Below are 17,461 nucleotides of genomic sequence, written 5' to 3'. Positions count from 1 at the left end.
GATTGTGGCAACAGCAGGTGCCAATATTTTGTTCAACCGTCAACGTAGAAATAAAAAAGTATATTTTTCTTTGCGTATTAGATGAAGCAATTAAAGGCTAAAGTGAAACGTAATTAAATGACAAATTCGTAAAAAAGTATTATACGCCCGAAGAAGATACGGAAACATTGGATATAATTCTACTAACTTGACATTTTGACAAAAAGGGAAAGGAAACAAAAATGTTTCGTAGTAGAAGTTGGTTTGGTGGAAACTGGAACCGCCCAAAGAATCGTCTTTCATTGGAACACCTTAAGTACCTGTACAGTATATTGGAGAAGAATACCACTGTTTCCGAAAGCAATCGTGGTCTATTAGTGGAGTCGCTGCGCTGTATTGCAGAAATACTCATCTGGGGCGATCAACATGACTCTTCCGTGTTTGAGTGCGTAACGAAATTATTTTGCATATATATACTATAGATTTGTGTACAAGGCAGTGTCAAATGCTGATAAATCATTTTACTTTATTTGCAGTTTTTTTCTTGAGAAAAACATGCTGTCCTACTTTTTACATATAATGCGCCAAAAGAGCGGTGGCTCAAGTTTTGTTTGTGTGCAATTATTGCAAACATTAAATATTTTATTTGAAAACATACGAAATGAGACATCTTTGTGTAAGTTAGTAGCTTGAGCAAGTATAACATAAATAAGTGGGTCACAAAAAAATTTTTTTTTTGTTTGGTTTTTATAGATTATCTTTTGAGCAACAATCATGTCAATTCTATAATTGTACACAAGTTTGACTTTTCTGATGAAGATGTAATGGGTTATTACATTTTATTTCTAAAGACGCTGAGCCTTAAACTGAACACGCATACAATACATTTCTTCTATAACGAAGTAAGGATGAAATTTTTGATATATGTATACAAATTATTTGAAAAAAATAATTTTTTATATTGCCTTGTAGCATACCAATGACTTTCCACTATACACAGAGGCTATTAAATTCTTTAATCACCCAGAATCTATGGTTCGAATAGCAGTCCGCACGATTTCGTTAAATGTATATAAAGTACAGAATGCCAGTATGTTGAGGTTTATTAGAGACAAGTATGCACTGAAAAAATTAAAAACAAATGGAATTGTATAAACTGCATATTTATGTGAAATTACAGAACCGCTGCGCCTTATTTCAGCAACTTAGTATGGTTTATAGGCAAGCATATTTTGGAACTGGACACCTGCGTAAGAACTGATATTGAGTAAGTAATTGCTTTTAATTTTTTTGGAATAAAAAAATAATCAAATTTCTTTACGCAGTCATCAGTCTAATCAGAGGCTTTCAAACTTAGTCGCAGAACATCTCGATCATTTACATTACCTGAACGATATTTTATTACTCGAAATAGATGATTTAAATGCAGTACTTACCGAACATCTGTTGCACAAACTATTCGTACCGCTGTATATTTTCTCACTCACGCCTGCGCCTCCGCCCACATCACTCGCAGTGGTCACACAAAATCTCGCAGCCGTCTTAAATCGTCCCGTTGATATTGATATACAAGAAATCAATAATCCACGTGTTTCGTCAATTGTCGCATTGTACTTGCTATCGCTGGTATTCTTAGTTATCACACATGCACCGCTGGTACATGCGCTCGCCTGGGTAATACTCAATGGAGACCACAGTGTGTTTAAAGAGGGCGCTGCTGAAATACTAAACGCCTATGTAGAGCACCGATTAACAGTTGTACCTGGGTTTGGTGAGCCACGTGAAAGCTTAGAGCAAGCTTTGGAGACCGTCGGTGCCAACTCTACGAGCCACAGCTACGATACTGACAACTTACATAATACATTAGAGGCACCAGCTGCCACGAGCAGCGCCCGAGAAGGAGCTAGAGCAAATGCCGCAGAATCCACTTCCAATACAGTAACAACAGAAGAGCAATGTGCAGAAAGCGGTATGTGTGGGATTTCAGTAGAGACCGCTAGTGCAGCGGCGCAAGCTGTATTAAATAACGCCAAATTGGCCAACATCACCGACGAGGAGAAGGAAAAAATACAAAAGCTGGTGCAACCCGCGCGTGCATTTAACGAGTTGAATCGTCCATTCTTGGAAATGGTATTGTCGGCGTTGGATTGCACGGAGAATGATTATCTGGCACTTTTGTCATTATGCCTCATTTACGCAATGGCTTACAACAGAGGTGAGTGTTTTAGCATTTTGTAGGTTATTAATTAAAATACGGGCATATGACAGCAACAACAATTTGCCTGTATTATTACGTGTTCAATATGGTAGTTTGCATTCATTTAAACGCCTTTTAACAAACGCTAAATCAACTTACTAATGCACTTATTGTCCGTCATATTTTCTACTTTTTCATTTGTAATGCTATCCATTCCAAAATAAACTCGAATGGTGATGTGTTTCTCACTACTACTATATGCTTCATAACCCAACACTGTAGATGGTATGTAAGATGCTCAGTTTCATTGTATATATTATATGTATGTATGTATGTATATGCATCTGTATGTATATCTCATCAATTTAATATTTCTATACATAAATAAATTTGCACTCAATTTTAACTAAAATATCTCTTTCCACTGTTTCTTCTCGTGCGTGTGTAGGTGTCAAAAACGATTGGTTCGAACAGGTACTCTCCCAATCAGCCAAAGGAACGTACAGCTACAAGACAGAGCTAATAGAACGCTTGCTGCACATAATTACGTTATCGAATCAGCCTTGTATGGAATTGAATGAATTTGAAATTTAACTCTTTCTAATATGTATTCTTTTCATCACCCACAGCCTGCCGCATACGTCTCATAACCATTGAGATTGCGCTCCAACTGCTCGTCACCTTTACGAAACCCTGTACGGACGACGCTTGTATTACAGAGGCGCAGCGTGATGCACTCTTTTCCGCACGTAATCAGTCTATGGTGGTGTTGCGCAATTTCTATAAGTCTGAAGATATCTTTCTCGATCTGTTCGAGGATGAGTTCAACGAGATGCGCAAGACAAATTTGAATGTTGAATTCCTCTGTATGGATTCAACGATACTGCTTCCACCGACCGGTACGCCGTTGACCGGTATAAATTTCACACGTCGCCTGCCCTGTGGCGAAGTAGAGAAGGCACGTCGCGCCATACGCGATTTCTTTCTGCTACGCAAAACGTGCCAACAATTTCTGAATGAAAAAGAAACGCTGCTGCCGTTAACGAACACAATGAATCTCGTGCAGGTGGATAATGTGCTCGATTTAAGTAAGCGTCATATAAATTAGAGATTTTTATCAGACCTTTAATAATTTTTTGAATGCAGATAATAGCGATTTAATTGCCTGCACTGTAATCACTAAGGAGAGCACAAAACAGCGACGCTTTCTCGTCATCGATTCACTGCAGCTAATACTCGTTGAACCAGATGCCAAGCTGTTGGGCTGGGGTGTCGCTAAATTCGTTGGCTTCCTGCAGGATGTCGAAGTGGTGGGCGATAAGGACGACTCGCGCTGCCTGCACATTACGGTACACCGTGGCGGCGCGACGCACAATCGGACACCGCTGCTGTCGGCGAAATTCCTCTTTGACGATCACATTCGTTGTATGGCAGCGAAGCAAAGACTGACCAAGGTGCATTACACATTTCCATAATTTCAAAGTGTTTTTTTTAAAGGGTTTCGCTATTTCAGGGCCGCAGCAAGGCGCGCCAGAAGAAAATGTATCAGATCGCGCAGCTAATTGAAATGCCCGGCCAAGTGATTGACTCGCCAGTGTATGCGGTGGCTGGTCTACGTGCGGGCAGCGTGGCCAGCAGCAGTTCGCGTTCCTCGCGCGACCATCGTCCCATACTGACGACGACAAACCGCGTGCCCGGCTTTGCGGCGGCTTTAAAGCGCGACACCACGAGCGCTGGCGGCGTTTGCCGCATTCAAATGGCACAGAATCGCTCTATTGAGGGGTTAGTGGCTTAGTTTTTCCCCACATATATTATACACACATAATTCACAATTATTTTTCATTCACTCTGTTTAGCATACGAAATGAGAGTGCCGGCCGTCCGCGTCGACGCAATTCCAATTCAAGTTCACATTCGTCGACGTCGCAAAATCGCGATGCCAACTCATCACCGGGTCGTGAGCATTCGCCGCGCAGCTCGCGTGATAATTCACAAAGTCGCAGCGCAACACGTTCGCGTGACAACAGTCCGCGCATGCCCAGACCGCGGTAGGCGTTTTGGTTGATTTTAAAGCTTTAATGTATTAAACTCAACTTTTTATTGCAGTTCTGAGGAGATACCACTCGAGGACTTTCAACATTCGCGCAACAACAGTCCACACTCACGTGCCAATTCTTCACATCTTAATACACCGACGCGTGCGCATACGCCATCACGTGCGCTAAATTATGAACCGATTGCTATAACGGTGCATAATGGCACACCGCACGACACGCATTCCCCAGCGCCGCATCATGCCACGCAGCTGAACGGTGTTCCAATTGCCAAAGAAGTTCTAGTACCCGTCGCCAGTTCCGAAGAAACTTCGTTCATTGGCAACGAGGAAGCCGCAACGAGTGAGCAACGGCGCCGCGGCATTATCGAAACAGTATAAAGCGATTCCAAGTTGATTTTTTTTGTTTATATAAAAAACTATAATAATAATACACGTTATTTGTTTGAGATCACGAACTTGTACATACATGTGGCTTAAGAAAGAGTTTTTTTGAAATTTGTGTTATCCACGTATACTTTTTTGAGTGAAAAATTGCTTTCCGTGTAATTTGGTTTTAGATATTAAGCACCTCATATTGAATAAAAATTGTGACTAATATTAATTGTATTTGATGACATTAAAATTAATTGAAAATAAAAAATTTGCGGGTTTGTTAAATCTTATGAGCTGAGTTTTATCAAAATAGTGGCAAACACTAATTATGTAGTTTATGAATAAAAGAAAAATAATAAAGTTAAATTACTTGTTTAAACTAAAATGTCTAATGTTTGTTGTATTATTTTTTGCGGGAAAGATTTAAAAAACACTCAAAAAATGTTGTGGTTCCAGTGGCAGAAAATATTGCCCCAACCAGTTACGTAACCCCTGTAAGACAGTTCGAATATTATAATTAGGGTTTATCCATATTGCTTGCTTTGTTTTCGCTGTATTGTTTGTCTATAAAGGATATATAATTAACGAGTTATCTACATATTTGTTATATCGTACCTTGGCCTGAATTTTATATTTCAATAAAACTTAAATAAATTTATTGTCAAATGTATATTAGTAGAGAAAAATAATTTGATTAAAAAATTATAATATCGTAAAAAAATAATAACATCGTAAAAATAATAATACCGTAAAAAACTAATGACATCCTAAAAAATTATAATGTAAAAACTAATATGGTTTATAAAATAATATCGTAAAAATATTAATACCGTAAAAAATAATGATATCGTAAAAATTATAATATCGTAAAAAATAATATGGTTTAAAAAAAATAATATGGTAAAAAAAAAATAATATAGTTCAATAAAATTCTAGCAGAAAAATATGCAGGTTTTATAACTTTCGCTTTTTATACATACATATGTATTTATTTTGGTATTTCATTAAACGATTTCGTATTCTCTCCTAAAAATAGTGGTATTCTCTAATATGAGTAATATTTCTTTAATTTAAATTAACTTTTTATAATGCACGTGAAGTCTTAATTTCATTAAGTGTTTTTTTGTTTGTTTTTAGTTTGTAAATTTTATTTTTTCACATCTTTTTATTTATATTTAGTTTTCAATATTGCAAAATATTTAATTTTCTATTAGTATGTATGTGTATGTGTATGTATGTAAGTAAACTTTCACATAAGCCGCGACGACGCAGTCGAAAATAAAATTTTTGAAAGCTTTTATATGCATAAGTGCAGTAGCACACACATACACGTACAGATTACATACCGCACACAGGCGATTGGATCAATGTAAATATTATATAGTAATATGCTTAGTTTAATGCTTTAAAAAGTCTCTTCAAATATGCTATAACAATTACTAAGGAAAATTGGAAATTGAAACAAATTCTTAATTTGTATGTTCGTTTTGCGTAAAGTGTCTTTCGATTTGTTGTAAGAATTCAAAAGTAAGATTGTTTAATAATCATAATAGTCAGAGTTAGAAATGTGTAATAATAATTGCTTTTTTTTCGTTCAAATCAACAACTTCAAGTTTTTCAACCGCGACTAGACGCTAACGCGTAAATAACTAAAAATGCATTGCCTTTGCAATATTCAAGTAGTAAAACAACAAAAGGCAACTTCAACACCTGTGAAGGATGACGATGTGTCTCCTTCTCCCTTATTCCCCCCACATTTGACTTGCTCAGAGATTTGACAGCTAATTTGCGTTGTTGTTTTCGGTTATTTGTATGGGCGGCAGCCAGGTGTAGAACAGTATGTAGGCAGCGCTGGAGACGACATTCGAAGTGTCTAGCGGCGAAACGACTTGGTCATCGAACTTGAACCACCTATTAGATTAGAAATAAGCTATGATATTACATACATACAAGTGTAAATACAGTTATGCTAATTTGCAGTTGTGCGTAAAACGCAACTGTTGCGCTTTGTGACTCTGAGAAGTATGTATGTACACACCTGCCATAGTTGCCGCTTTTGCAAAATGCCGTGTAGTGGCCGCTCTCCATGGAGCCGTAATGGTTGGAAACGCCGTACAGTTGATACGTTTTCGGTGTCACCGAACGCGACTCGGACTTGGCAATATAAGGCGTCATATCAAGATTCTCCAATGGAAAGCGAACGTAGTTTTGTTTCTTTTTATACGAATTGCCAACAGCGTCAGTGTCGGCGTAGAACCTAAAAATGAAAAAGATTAGTAAAATTTATGATAGCAATTATATCGAAAATTCTTCACACTTATACTACAAAAAAAAAAACTAATGGTTTTGATACCCTTTTGGATGCTTACAATGATATCTGATCAAAATAAATGATATACTTCACCTCTTCATATGTATCACCAGCACCGGTGGCAGCTTGGAGATATCCAATTTTTTCACCGCATCACGTTTCGTTTTACAATTCGGACAATTCCAGCCGTGTATGCGTTCGCCACTAAAGTACATATCCATGCATTGGCTGAGATAGCAAACATTTGCATTTGAAGGCAACTCCAGGCTTAAATTCGAAAAACATTCATAAGTGGCGGACTCCTTGTTGCAATCGACACACTTAACGGTACTTTTTATTTGGCCATAAAATAAATGCAGTATGAGACTCTCTTTGGCTTTGGTAAATTCGAGCCACGCCTTCTCGGAGGGTGTTATATTATCACGTGGCTTTTCGGGTACATGTAATGTTTGTAAATCGGAATGTAGCCAATCCATGAGTATGGTAAGAAATTCGTGCGAATCTTGCTGCTCGATGCCCCGGAATATCTGCTGGTACTGACCCATAACGTACTGAAAAGTGAAAGGATAGCGATATAAAACAATTTTAACCACATTTATAAGGAAGTAAAAAGAAAATAGGATTATTTAGTAGAACTTTCCAACAAATGTTGGCGGAGATATAAACATACAAACAAAATTATAAACAATTAAGCAAATACATCAGCTTTTTTTTACATACAAAACTATATACTTACATACATATGTATATACGCATGTATGTATGTGTTCATACTATTCACTATACGTGTCTTATCTGACCACACATACATATGCACATGCACACATGCGCCATATTTCGGATTTTATTGTACACTTACACGCAAGTCCTTGCTGGCTACGCATTTGTAGTTGCCATTCCATAAAACTTTAATGAGCGCCGCCACTTCCTCGACAATGTGCCCCTTCGTCTTGTTGCTGCGACTGATGTAGTTCTTATATTTGTCCGTTATGCAGTATTCGGTGAGTTGTGGGGTATTGCTGAGGCACTGTATGATACTGTTCATGTAGCAGGTGTTACCCAGGTTCTTTAAGCCGGTCAAGCCGCGACCCTAAAAAAGTTGTAAAAATAAATATGATTAACCTTGAATTTATTGGTATTCGAAAACATACATATACATATGTATATACATATTAATTAACACAAACTTACATATACATATGTACATACAAACAACAAAGGACTGGTATTAAACGAAAATGTGTCTTTTGGGTTTAATTATCTACTTAATGTCCAAACGTGTGCCATAAATGTATGTCTATTTCAAAGAAATAGCAAGTAGGCCCTGGCGGGTCACGAAGTTCTCAGATACAGGGTATTTGGACTGACCTAATTCGGAAAAAAGTTTTACGGAATTTATATACATATGTTAATATATATGCACACATATATACATATATGTATAGCTATAGGACTCTTGTTAAATGTCGAGCCGTGCTTCTTCTTCCCTAAGTGGAAGACGTTTTAATGTTACCCTACAAACAGAGGAACCCAAAGGTTTAATATGTTACCAAATTACCGCGGAAGCAACTTTTTCATAGTGGAAATGCTGTTAGAGGTTTGTTATTATTTCTGAGATTCGACCACAGTAGAAGAAACATTTGCCGTTCCCACGATAGTCGGGTCTACGTAACCGGAATTTATCCGGCCAAGTACTGTCAACTCGGCAGAATTTTGCCGCTACAACAACAACAAACATTTTTTAGTTGATCTCGTTTCATATGCCTCCTGTTTACTGTTGCAATTTTTTTGTCATAATAATAATTTTTGTGCACTTAAATTTCACCCAAATTATGATTTGGAAATAGTAAATATTTTTAAACACAACTAATCAATGTTTACTCATTAATAACATGTTTTTTGTAAATGTAACGGCACATAAGACAGCTTTAAGGCGACTATTTCCGCTCTAGTGCCTTAATGTATGCTAGAAAAAACTATATATACATTGAAGCTGATAAAAACTAGAACAGTTAAATAACAGTATACATTAAATGAGTGGTTCCACGGTAATATGACAATAAGCCAATCGAATCCGGTGCAATTTTTCATTCCATAGACATAGCAAACATACAGACATACTACACATGTATTTATTATTATATTTTCACCTACACGTTTGAGTGGAAAAAATGATGTATAAATTAGTATATGCGTCGCCGGTATATGCAATTTAACGCCCGCGACCACGATCATCTCGAATTATTTTGCGTAATACTAATTTGGTTGCGTATAAAATGTGTAAACGATTGTACAATATTTGGCTTTAAGTTGGCAATAGCTGGCGTTTTGTATAGCGCGCACAACAACATGCTTTGAGTAGAGACAACGACAGACTAAGACTTGATTGGCCAAAGACAGAGGTGCGCACAGTTGTTGAATAGGCAGACGAAGATTGTCCCGTTAAACGCCTACAAATAAAGAAACAGCTGAGCAAATGCCCATATGTATGCATAAAGTAATACGAAATTACATAGATGGTGACACAAAATATTTACCACGCACGCACACAAGTGCAACGCAAGCATAGTGTCTTGGGCTAGTCTACGTTAAGGCGCCGAGACTTGGCAAACTTGTGTCTTTGTGTGCATTGTCTTTAGATATGTCGGTATGAGTGCATGTAGTGTGTGAAGAAAGTTTTGTGCTGAGTGCACACAAACAACACACATTGATGTCTTGGATGGCAATTGAAAATTGGCGCATTCCACAGTTTTTAAGTGGCTAAGTGCAGCACTTGGGCCAGACGAGCATATAGTTTTGTTTACTCATTTATATACATACATATATTTTTGTATGTATGTGAATACAACAGTTGTAGGTGGGTCACGTTAATGAAAATAACATTCGGTCATTAACACACTCAACGCAGACTGCCCGAAGACTGCTGACACGGCCGTTCGCAGACGCGTGTATAATGTTATAAAACGTGACTAAGAAGAGAATGATGCACAAATTCGCAGGCATACGTAATGCGCCCTAATCGATTTAGAAAGCATATTTATGAATTACAATGTTTGGTGGCATTCAATATTTGCTGGGAGCTTGTCAGAAACCAATTTTTTTGGTTCCACTAAGTATTTTTTACTAGTTATGGAAATCGAATAATGCGCACATAAACTAACGGTTGGTATGAACTTGGACACCCAAAGAAGAATCACAGTACTCGAGTCCTCACAGACTGAAGAAACTCTATAACGGTCAATGCGGCATCGATTCCTTAAACTATTTAAAGGAAAGCTTGCTGCCGCTACAACAATAACAATAACAGAAACATTTCGCCTTCTAGTATAGTAAATAAATAAACGTGTTTACAAGATGACGTCGTGGGCGCATACGTGTCTGTTACGGTCATTTGTAGTAGACAACCCTTCCACGTGATTCAGCAACATGTTTTAGAGCATATGTAAACAAAAACATTGGCATCAAATGTGCACTACATTAACACTTACCATTGCGCCGGGCATTGGTGAGAAATCGCGTTGTCTGTCTACAATAAAGACAGCTGGACTGCTGTGGGTAGGTGCCGACAAATGTGGCTTTACAGATCGATCGAATTGCGGTATTTTCGGTTTGGGTATATCATCTTCGTTGTCGATTGACGTTCGTGGAAAACGCGCGATAGCCATGGCTAACTGCTGGTCACGTTGTTGTTTTTCACGTTCCAATTGCGCGTCGAGCCTTTGACGTTCTTGTATTTTATGCTCAATCTGTCGCGTGGTCTTTTCGAGATTTTCTTTTTCATTGGGCGTTAACTCAGCTTCTTCTTCTTTCTTGATGCTTTTATATTTTTCAATTTCGTCCAGGAGACGATCATTTTCAGTTTTCTGCAATAAAACAAAACCGGTTAGATTAAGCGAGGAAACATTTGAGTTTCATATTATAACCCACATAGTCTGCAGCTGCACTCTCCAGTTGCATAATGTAGTATAATAGTTCTGTTTCCGTAGCCGTCATAGGTTTTTTATCGGGACTTTGCTTATTTTTTTCAAATATGGTGTCCAATTTTTCTGAAGCTTTCTTCAATTGTTCATCGTTAGCTTGTGCTTTCTCCAAGAGTTCTTCCTGTTCCTTAGCCAACTCTACAATTGGTTTTTGTTTTTGCTCGTATGTTTTCATGGCAGCCATTTTACTTGAACGATCTACACTGGGTGGAGGCTGTGACATAGTGAATGTAAGTGGTCGTGACATGCTACTTCCTGGTCTGGGCGTGTAGCTATGACCACTTATTTCTTCCTTCATTGTAATATCATTTATTGAGGGATATTCAATCTCGTCGATTAGATTCAAATCATTGTTGTTCTGTTGGGGAGCCTGTACACTGGGGTTTGTACAAAGAGTTGGGTACATCATGATAAAGAATTCATAACCACCTTGTAGTATTTTGATGGAGGATTTATAAATTACATCAGGATCCCACTGTAATGTTATTATGTGGTGTATTATTCTTTAAGGATATGTATTTACCAAAACTTACATTCTGTAGTATTTCGAGAAGTTTACCAATTGGCGAAGATGGTGCAGGATTAGAATCTTTGGTGTTCCAATCCATTAAGACTACCTGTTCTTTGACTGAACGAGCTGCCCATAGTACTTTGGAACTACCATCTAATTTGTCCTGTAATTTTCCAGCAGACATGCTATAAGTAAAAGTAATACGGTTAACACGAATACACACACGAATAAAATATTTCATATATAGTTCATTTACCCCGCCGAAATAATTTCCTCAGGCACGTTCATTGTATAGTGGTATGTGAGATGAGACGTCTCAAAATCCTTACTTGGTCTGCAATCCATTATCAGCACATTATTCTGCTTCATACGTTCAAATAACTCTTCACATTTTATAACATTTAAAGATTGTAATGAATAATAACCACTGTATGAATTCGCGGTTGCTAAGGAGACCGAATCGCCTTTCAAAAGATCGAATTTCTCTGAAGCGCTAAGCTCATTGTAGTCGCGAGCGCGTTCATTTTGCTTTAATGAAGCTGTGACAATTGCTGGTGACTTCATGGTAGTATTAGCAAGCTGTTTTGCCTCATAACGTCGTGTGAGTGAAGTGCTGAGTTCCTCCAGTTTATTCATGGTCAGTTTATTGTTCGAATTGCCGCCTAGTGCTAGGCGTACAGTCTGTTTATGTTCTGCATAGTCAGGTTTTCGGTGTATGCAATGTAGTAAATTGAAATACTTCATGTATAATACGTAAGCTAATTCTTCATCGCCCTCCCTGTAATATTTGTCGGCTTCCCGTATTAATTTTCGGGCAGATTCTACCAGTCTGAAATGAAGTTATTTAATAATTTTATACTTTGGGCATATAGCCAATTATATACTGTGCGCCATCCGCATATATATATTATAAAGCACTTACATTTGTGTTTTCTTCGTGCGAGCATCTGGTATCTCAGAATGTTTTTCCAAATCATTTAAGGTTTTGCCTAAATGCAAATCTTTTACTTGCGCCATTTTCGGCATTACTCCGAACAATGAATGCTATTCAATTATATTTAAGTTGGGTGTAATTGTAATTTATGCTGATCGGTGCAAGTTTTATAGACTTCTCACCCGTTTTCTTCGCCAGCAAATAAAAACAATTAGGAGTTTGTAAAACACTTTTTCCACTTATATTTATTCACCTTTTCAGCATATCTTGCTATTATTAGAAATTTTTTTTATTATTCTACAATAGGAAAGGCTTAATTATGCTCAAAACAAATAGAGAACCAATTTATCAAAAACGCGTAAAAAATTCCATTTTGAGTCAGCGAACAAGTGACAGTTCAATGTTTGTCGATAACCACGCACTCAGCTGATTGCAGCGATGGGTGCAGGTTGTAATCGATTACTGATGAGTTTCAAGAAAAAAGTTACAGTTTTTTATGTAAAATATTAGTACTGAAAGTTGTATAAACTTATAAAAAAATTTTTAAATAAGAAAATGTTTGACTTGTTCTGAATTTTGATTAAAAAATGACTTCTTGTGAAAAAACCAAATCGATTTATTTTTGCTATCAATACCAACGCCAATTGACATCTGGATATTTGCGCTAATTTATTTCCTCTTCCGTTGACACCTGCCACTTTGCGGCAGTAAAATGAAAATTTCTTCTTTCCGGTGATTTATAAATTTTAATTTTAAAATATGTAACTTCAATAATATGTAGTTTGTAAAAATTAAATGGTGTGTGTTGTGCTTTTGAGGTATAAGTGGAATGTGAACAGAAGTATGTTTTTATCTTATGTGCAATAAGCAAACAATTCAGCTATTACTTCAGCAGCCAACGGTAGGCGTCACTCTAAGGCAGATAAAAAGATCTGCAGTTGAATGTATTAAGAAGTACAGAAACAGGTAAATCAATTTAAACCTACATAAATCAATATTCAAATAAGCGGAAAATCAAATTCGTGCAGAAAAAATTGTAAGCTTCTCAGGATAAGCATTTGTTCACAGGAATGTATGTATGTAAGATGCGGCACTAACACAATTGCATATAGCACTTGACCTTTATAACATATACTTCTTTCAGATAATTGAGTTTGAGATAGCTCTTCTCTTGGGTTTTGTTTATACATATGTACGCCAGATGTACCTTTCTTATACATTTTCGATTTCGTGATTTTATGAAAGGTTTAAAAAATTGGGCGTGGCTTTCTTAATTGTTTAAAATTTGCAGTCGTATTTGAGGCGCATATCTACATATATAAGAAATCATAAAAATTGTTCGGCATTGAAGTGCTTTATTTGTTTTGCGATAGATGTATATGTACCTATTTATATATCTTTTTCAAAATATAAACTCATATGAATTAACATTTAGCACGAACAGACATTTTAACTGTTTTTAGTGAGTATTCTGGACCATGAAAAGTTTCCCAGTACATGCCTTCCTTGAACTTATCCGTTTCGCCATTCAAATATTTACCAAAAAGATTGCTTCGAAGTGAAAAAAATTAAATTAAAAAATTTAAATTAAACAATAATTTAAAAAATATAATATATTATCATTGTACTTACGCTTCCATGCAATTCTTAAACCAGCCCGCGCTGTTGTATTCCTCGCTGCAGCTACCTTGCGCTTTGGCGTCGTTATCGCGATCAGTAGCACTAAACTGCTGACCTTCATGATACATAAACGAATCACCGGCTGTGCCGTGATAAACACCCAATATGCCCATTTTGTAGTCGGCATGCTCATTGAACACACTGAAGTCACTATAATGTGCAAACTTTTGTACACCCTGAAAATCTTCCAAATCAATGCGTACTTCGAAGAAACCACTATAGGTTAGCTCGTGCAAATGTTGTAAACCCAAGAAAAATTCGGTTTTTTCACCTACACTACCGAAACCCTGTTTATACGCGTCCCAAGTGCGATTGTGAAAGGCGACTGAGCCATCTAAACGCTGCAGAATAACTATCCAACGTTCGGCACCGCAAAGCACTTTGAATGGTGGCACTTTGTCATCGTCCAACTGAATTTCACTAACACCTACATTATTACAAATCTGTGCCAAACGCTCTGCACATTTGTGGTTGCTGCTGCCAAGCGAGGAAGTTGCGAGTCCTGAGTGGAAGTTTCGTGCGTGGTGGCGTCGCTGGTGGCGCGACTCGACGTCCTCATGACTGTAGTGTAGTGGTAATCAAAAACTAAAGTATACTTAACATATAGATACGCACCTTTCCGTTACATGTTGCTTGCGATGTGCATGTGGGTGATGTGCACAAGCTGCTGGCGGCTCAATTTCCGGATGTGCTGCAAGCGATTCCACTTTGCCATTCAAAGTTTTTAATCTTCAATTAGAATAGGTAATTAGTAAAAACGCACTTAAAATATATGCATTCCTCACTTTGACAAGATTTCGTCCAATTTGTCTTCTAAGCAATCGCCATCACAGCCAGGAGCTGCCCGCACAATCTGTTGACGGCTGATAAATGCAAATAAAACTAGGAATATTGTTAGCGATTGTAGTTGACAGCGTAGCATGTTTGCACAGCTCTAAGCTTGATTAATCAATAAGACTCGAAGTATTTATTTTCAAATTGGACACCGAAATGCAAAAACATATAGTACATACACACACGTACATATGTATGTATATACATACAATACAATTATGTCATGCGAAATAACACAAGTCAATTGTTTTTTGGTAAATAAATAAATAATCAGTATTTGGGAGCAAGGTTTATCATATTTCCTCTCACTTACGGACGGCAGATTATTTGAAATATATGTTAACCCTCTAACGTTCAAAAATGCCTAGTTTTACTATAAATTTAGATTAGTGCTCAGATAATAAAGCTAAAGTAAATGCTAGAAAAATATCTCTAAAAGTGGTATTTTTATAGAAAAAGTAATATATATTATTTGCTGAAGTGTGTTGTTGTATTTTGTTCGATAAACTTAATAACAATATCTTAAATGATAGTTGTCAATTTACTTAAAAATAAAATGCCAAATAACGTAACAGCATTTTCGGATATTTACAGGGGAAGAATGAAACACGTAATAAAATAGAACATGAGTGAAACAAAATTTAAATATCGGCTAAAACTGGGTTATATCTGATAGTAGATCCTTAAAATGTTATTCATATGTACTTAGATGTACGTAATTTGAATTAGTGGATCGTAATCAATGAAACACTCAATTTCGAATTTTTTGATCTTACGTTATTTTGCATTTTAGGTGACGATATATATCTTTGATGGTTGACTTTGAATCATTTTCATTTTCAAACATCTTCTAGATTTACGGTTTATAAATAGTATTAGACTTTTTTGCTTTTCAATTGCCCCGTTGGTGAATTGCCTCCAAACACCCTCTTATAAAATATCCCAGTCAAAATACATGTAAATATATAAATAAAAATAATTCTAGTGCTGGTCAGTGAGAAAGTCTGGCAAACTCTCAATGTTATGCAATAACATGAACACGCCCAATTCATGTACTGTTATTTACAATTTCCATAAGCTATACATATGTGTATGTTACATTGAATGCTATAGACAGAGATTTATTAGATAATATTGGTAAATGAAGAAAAAGACGATAGAATCATTCATGGAAGGGGGTCTTAATGAAAGCAAATCAATTTATAACTTAAGAAAAACGACTGTGTGGTCTATCGGCTTCTCTGTCCCTGTCTCTGAGATCGTTTAATGGTCATTATACCGTTTTGCTAGGTTCCAGTTGGATTACTAATATGAACATATAATTTTTGGACCACCGTCTCCAGAAATACAAAGAAATTAACTCGACAACGCAATAATTTAAGTGACCACGACTGTGTAACGCTGCTTAAGCAAAATGCAGCATTTGAGTAACTTGAGTGTAGTCTGCTTTCGCTTTGGCCTCCTATGTACTAGAGATAGGCTTCAACAGTTTGAGCTGGAATAAAAACAAAATAGCAGATGAAAATGAAATGTAAAAAATAGTAGCTCATAATTTTTAATGAAATTTGCTTTGAATTTTTTTATCAGCAGCCTATTGGACTCAGCTCCGATATATTAACGAAACCATGGGTGTGAGTGTTGTCGGGTATAACAGTGTGCTGAAATCCTCTATAAATTTGATAAAATTTTACAAAAATTACTGAAATACAAATATTGGATAGTCGAAAAAGTCTTTTCGTATTTATAATCAAACTTCGACTTTTACACTTATAATAATAAATAAATATGTACCAATATGGTCGACCACTTTTTGCCATTTTTCCGCTAGAGACATTATTCCATCAGTGTAAATTTCACTCATTTTTGAACACCTGTAACTTTTTTTCAACTTCCCCGAATTTATTTTTCTTTTTGTTTAAATGAAGCTCAAGTAGAAAATCTCATCTTTCCAATACTATATAGTATGACACAATGTGATTGGTAGCACTGCAGATATACGACTGCAACGACATCTATGTATTGACAGAATACGAAAAGACTTCTTCGACTACCATAGATAGAAGGCAAGAATTAATATTTTTGCTTCAGAAAAATTGTGCATTGGCACCCAGATATTGAAGTACGGATTCGACTATTTCATGGACATTTTCAGCAAATTAGCCTTCTAATTAGGCACGGGATTTGTTTTGACAGTATCAGGAACATAAACATATAAACATTACTGGCATGTTCAGGTCCAAAAATGGAAAAATAATGTAATTCTTTATACTAGAACTTATATTTACGGTTTTTGGTAAACTTCTTGCTCTGGGTCTCCCAGCCCTATAATTTGATCCACACGAACATTCGGTTCGCCATAGAAAATGCACTGACAAACAGTAGAACTTATATATCTTTTAGTAATTCGGCCAGAGTTGTCACTCCTTTGGTCATTTAGGGCGATTAGTCTCCTCTAAATTCATCGCCTTGGTAATTTATGATGGACTCAAGACGCTTGGGTGATACTTGTGTTTAGGGGATTTAATCACCACAGGACTTGATTGCAATCATCCTTCTCTGATCTCCCGATTGGAAATCAGCAAAAAATTTAACTTCTATCATCACCAG

At 36.6% G+C, this 17,461-nt stretch overlaps 4 protein-coding genes across 5 annotated transcripts in view; 1 reads left to right on the top strand and 3 right to left on the bottom strand.

Moving 5' to 3' along the window:
• Positions 1–17,461, bottom strand: part of LOC126757750 (60S ribosomal protein L3) — a 275,465-nt gene that overhangs the window by 5,546 nt on the left and 252,458 nt on the right. The window lies entirely within an intron of this gene.
• On the top strand, positions 6–5,276 carry LOC126757612 (protein CLEC16A homolog). Its single transcript, XM_050471642.1, has 12 exons — positions 6–424; positions 516–655; positions 733–881; positions 952–1,094; positions 1,160–1,246; positions 1,305–2,194; positions 2,625–2,741; positions 2,806–3,264; positions 3,323–3,630; positions 3,690–3,958; positions 4,033–4,224; positions 4,283–5,276. The coding sequence occupies exons 1-12, from the start codon at positions 222–224 to the stop codon at positions 4,608–4,610; spliced, it is 3,285 nt and encodes a 1,094-aa protein (XP_050327599.1). The 5' UTR covers positions 6–221; the 3' UTR covers positions 4,611–5,276.
• LOC126757617 (ubiquitin carboxyl-terminal hydrolase 15) lies at positions 5,581–12,728 on the bottom strand. 2 transcript variants are annotated; one of them, XM_050471656.1, is made up of 10 exons: positions 12,523–12,728; positions 12,329–12,450; positions 11,663–12,235; positions 11,429–11,591; positions 10,843–11,370; positions 10,404–10,778; positions 7,775–8,005; positions 7,009–7,466; positions 6,643–6,861; positions 5,581–6,515 (listed from the first exon to the last, which is right to left on the bottom strand). In XM_050471656.1, the coding sequence occupies exons 2-10, from the start codon at positions 12,430–12,432 to the stop codon at positions 6,386–6,388; spliced, it is 2,781 nt and encodes a 926-aa protein (XP_050327613.1). In that variant the 5' UTR covers positions 12,433–12,450; positions 12,523–12,728; the 3' UTR covers positions 5,581–6,385. The 2 variants fall into 2 exon arrangements, with proteins under 2 accessions (XP_050327613.1, XP_050327624.1); XM_050471667.1 differs by lacking the exons at positions 10,404–10,778; positions 10,843–11,370; positions 11,429–11,591; ... (1 more) ...; positions 12,329–12,450; positions 12,523–12,728 and adding an exon at positions 9,070–9,309.
• On the bottom strand, positions 13,676–14,989 carry LOC126757786 (microfibril-associated glycoprotein 4-like). Its single transcript, XM_050471774.1, has 4 exons — positions 14,806–14,989; positions 14,636–14,749; positions 13,973–14,581; positions 13,676–13,891 (listed from the first exon to the last, which is right to left on the bottom strand). Exons 1-4 carry the CDS (start codon positions 14,940–14,942, stop codon positions 13,765–13,767), a joined length of 987 nt encoding a protein of 328 aa, XP_050327731.1. The 5' UTR covers positions 14,943–14,989; the 3' UTR covers positions 13,676–13,764.

The sequence above is a fragment of the Bactrocera neohumeralis genome, chromosome 2 (assembly GCF_024586455.1).
Source record: "Bactrocera neohumeralis isolate Rockhampton chromosome 2, APGP_CSIRO_Bneo_wtdbg2-racon-allhic-juicebox.fasta_v2, whole genome shotgun sequence".
NCBI lineage: Eukaryota > Metazoa > Arthropoda > Insecta > Diptera > Tephritidae > Bactrocera > Bactrocera neohumeralis.
This window is presented reverse-complemented; position numbering and strand designations above follow the sequence as displayed.

Excerpts from the sequence above, each read along its gene's own strand:
- LOC126757786 (XM_050471774.1), bottom strand. The coding sequence starts at position 14,942 with ATGCTACGCTGTCAACTACAATCGCTAACAATATTCCTAGTTTTATTT. Across the intron at positions 14,750-14,805 it reads TTGGACGAAATCTTGTCAAA|ATTAAAAACTTTGAATGGCA; the intron begins GTGAGGAATGCA and ends TTCTAATTGAAG. Across the intron at positions 14,582-14,635 it reads AAGCAACATGTAACGGAAAG|TCATGAGGACGTCGAGTCGC; the intron begins GTGCGTATCTAT and ends ACTACACTACAG.
- LOC126757612 (XM_050471642.1), top strand. The coding sequence starts at position 222 with ATGTTTCGTAGTAGAAGTTGGTTTGGTGGAAACTGGAACCGCCCAAAG. Across the intron at positions 425-515 it reads CATGACTCTTCCGTGTTTGA|TTTTTTTCTTGAGAAAAACA; the intron begins GTGCGTAACGAA and ends CTTTATTTGCAG. Across the intron at positions 656-732 it reads ACGAAATGAGACATCTTTGT|ATTATCTTTTGAGCAACAAT; the intron begins GTAAGTTAGTAG and ends TGGTTTTTATAG.
- LOC126757617 (XM_050471656.1), bottom strand. The coding sequence starts at position 12,432 with ATGCCGAAAATGGCGCAAGTAAAAGATTTGCATTTAGGCAAAACCTTA. Across the intron at positions 10,779-10,842 it reads AGAGTGCAGCTGCAGACTAT|AAAACTGAAAATGATCGTCT; the intron begins GTGGGTTATAAT and ends GTTTTATTGCAG. Across the intron at positions 7,467-7,774 it reads TAGCCAGCAAGGACTTGCGT|TACGTTATGGGTCAGTACCA; the intron begins GTAAGTGTACAA and ends TTCACTTTTCAG.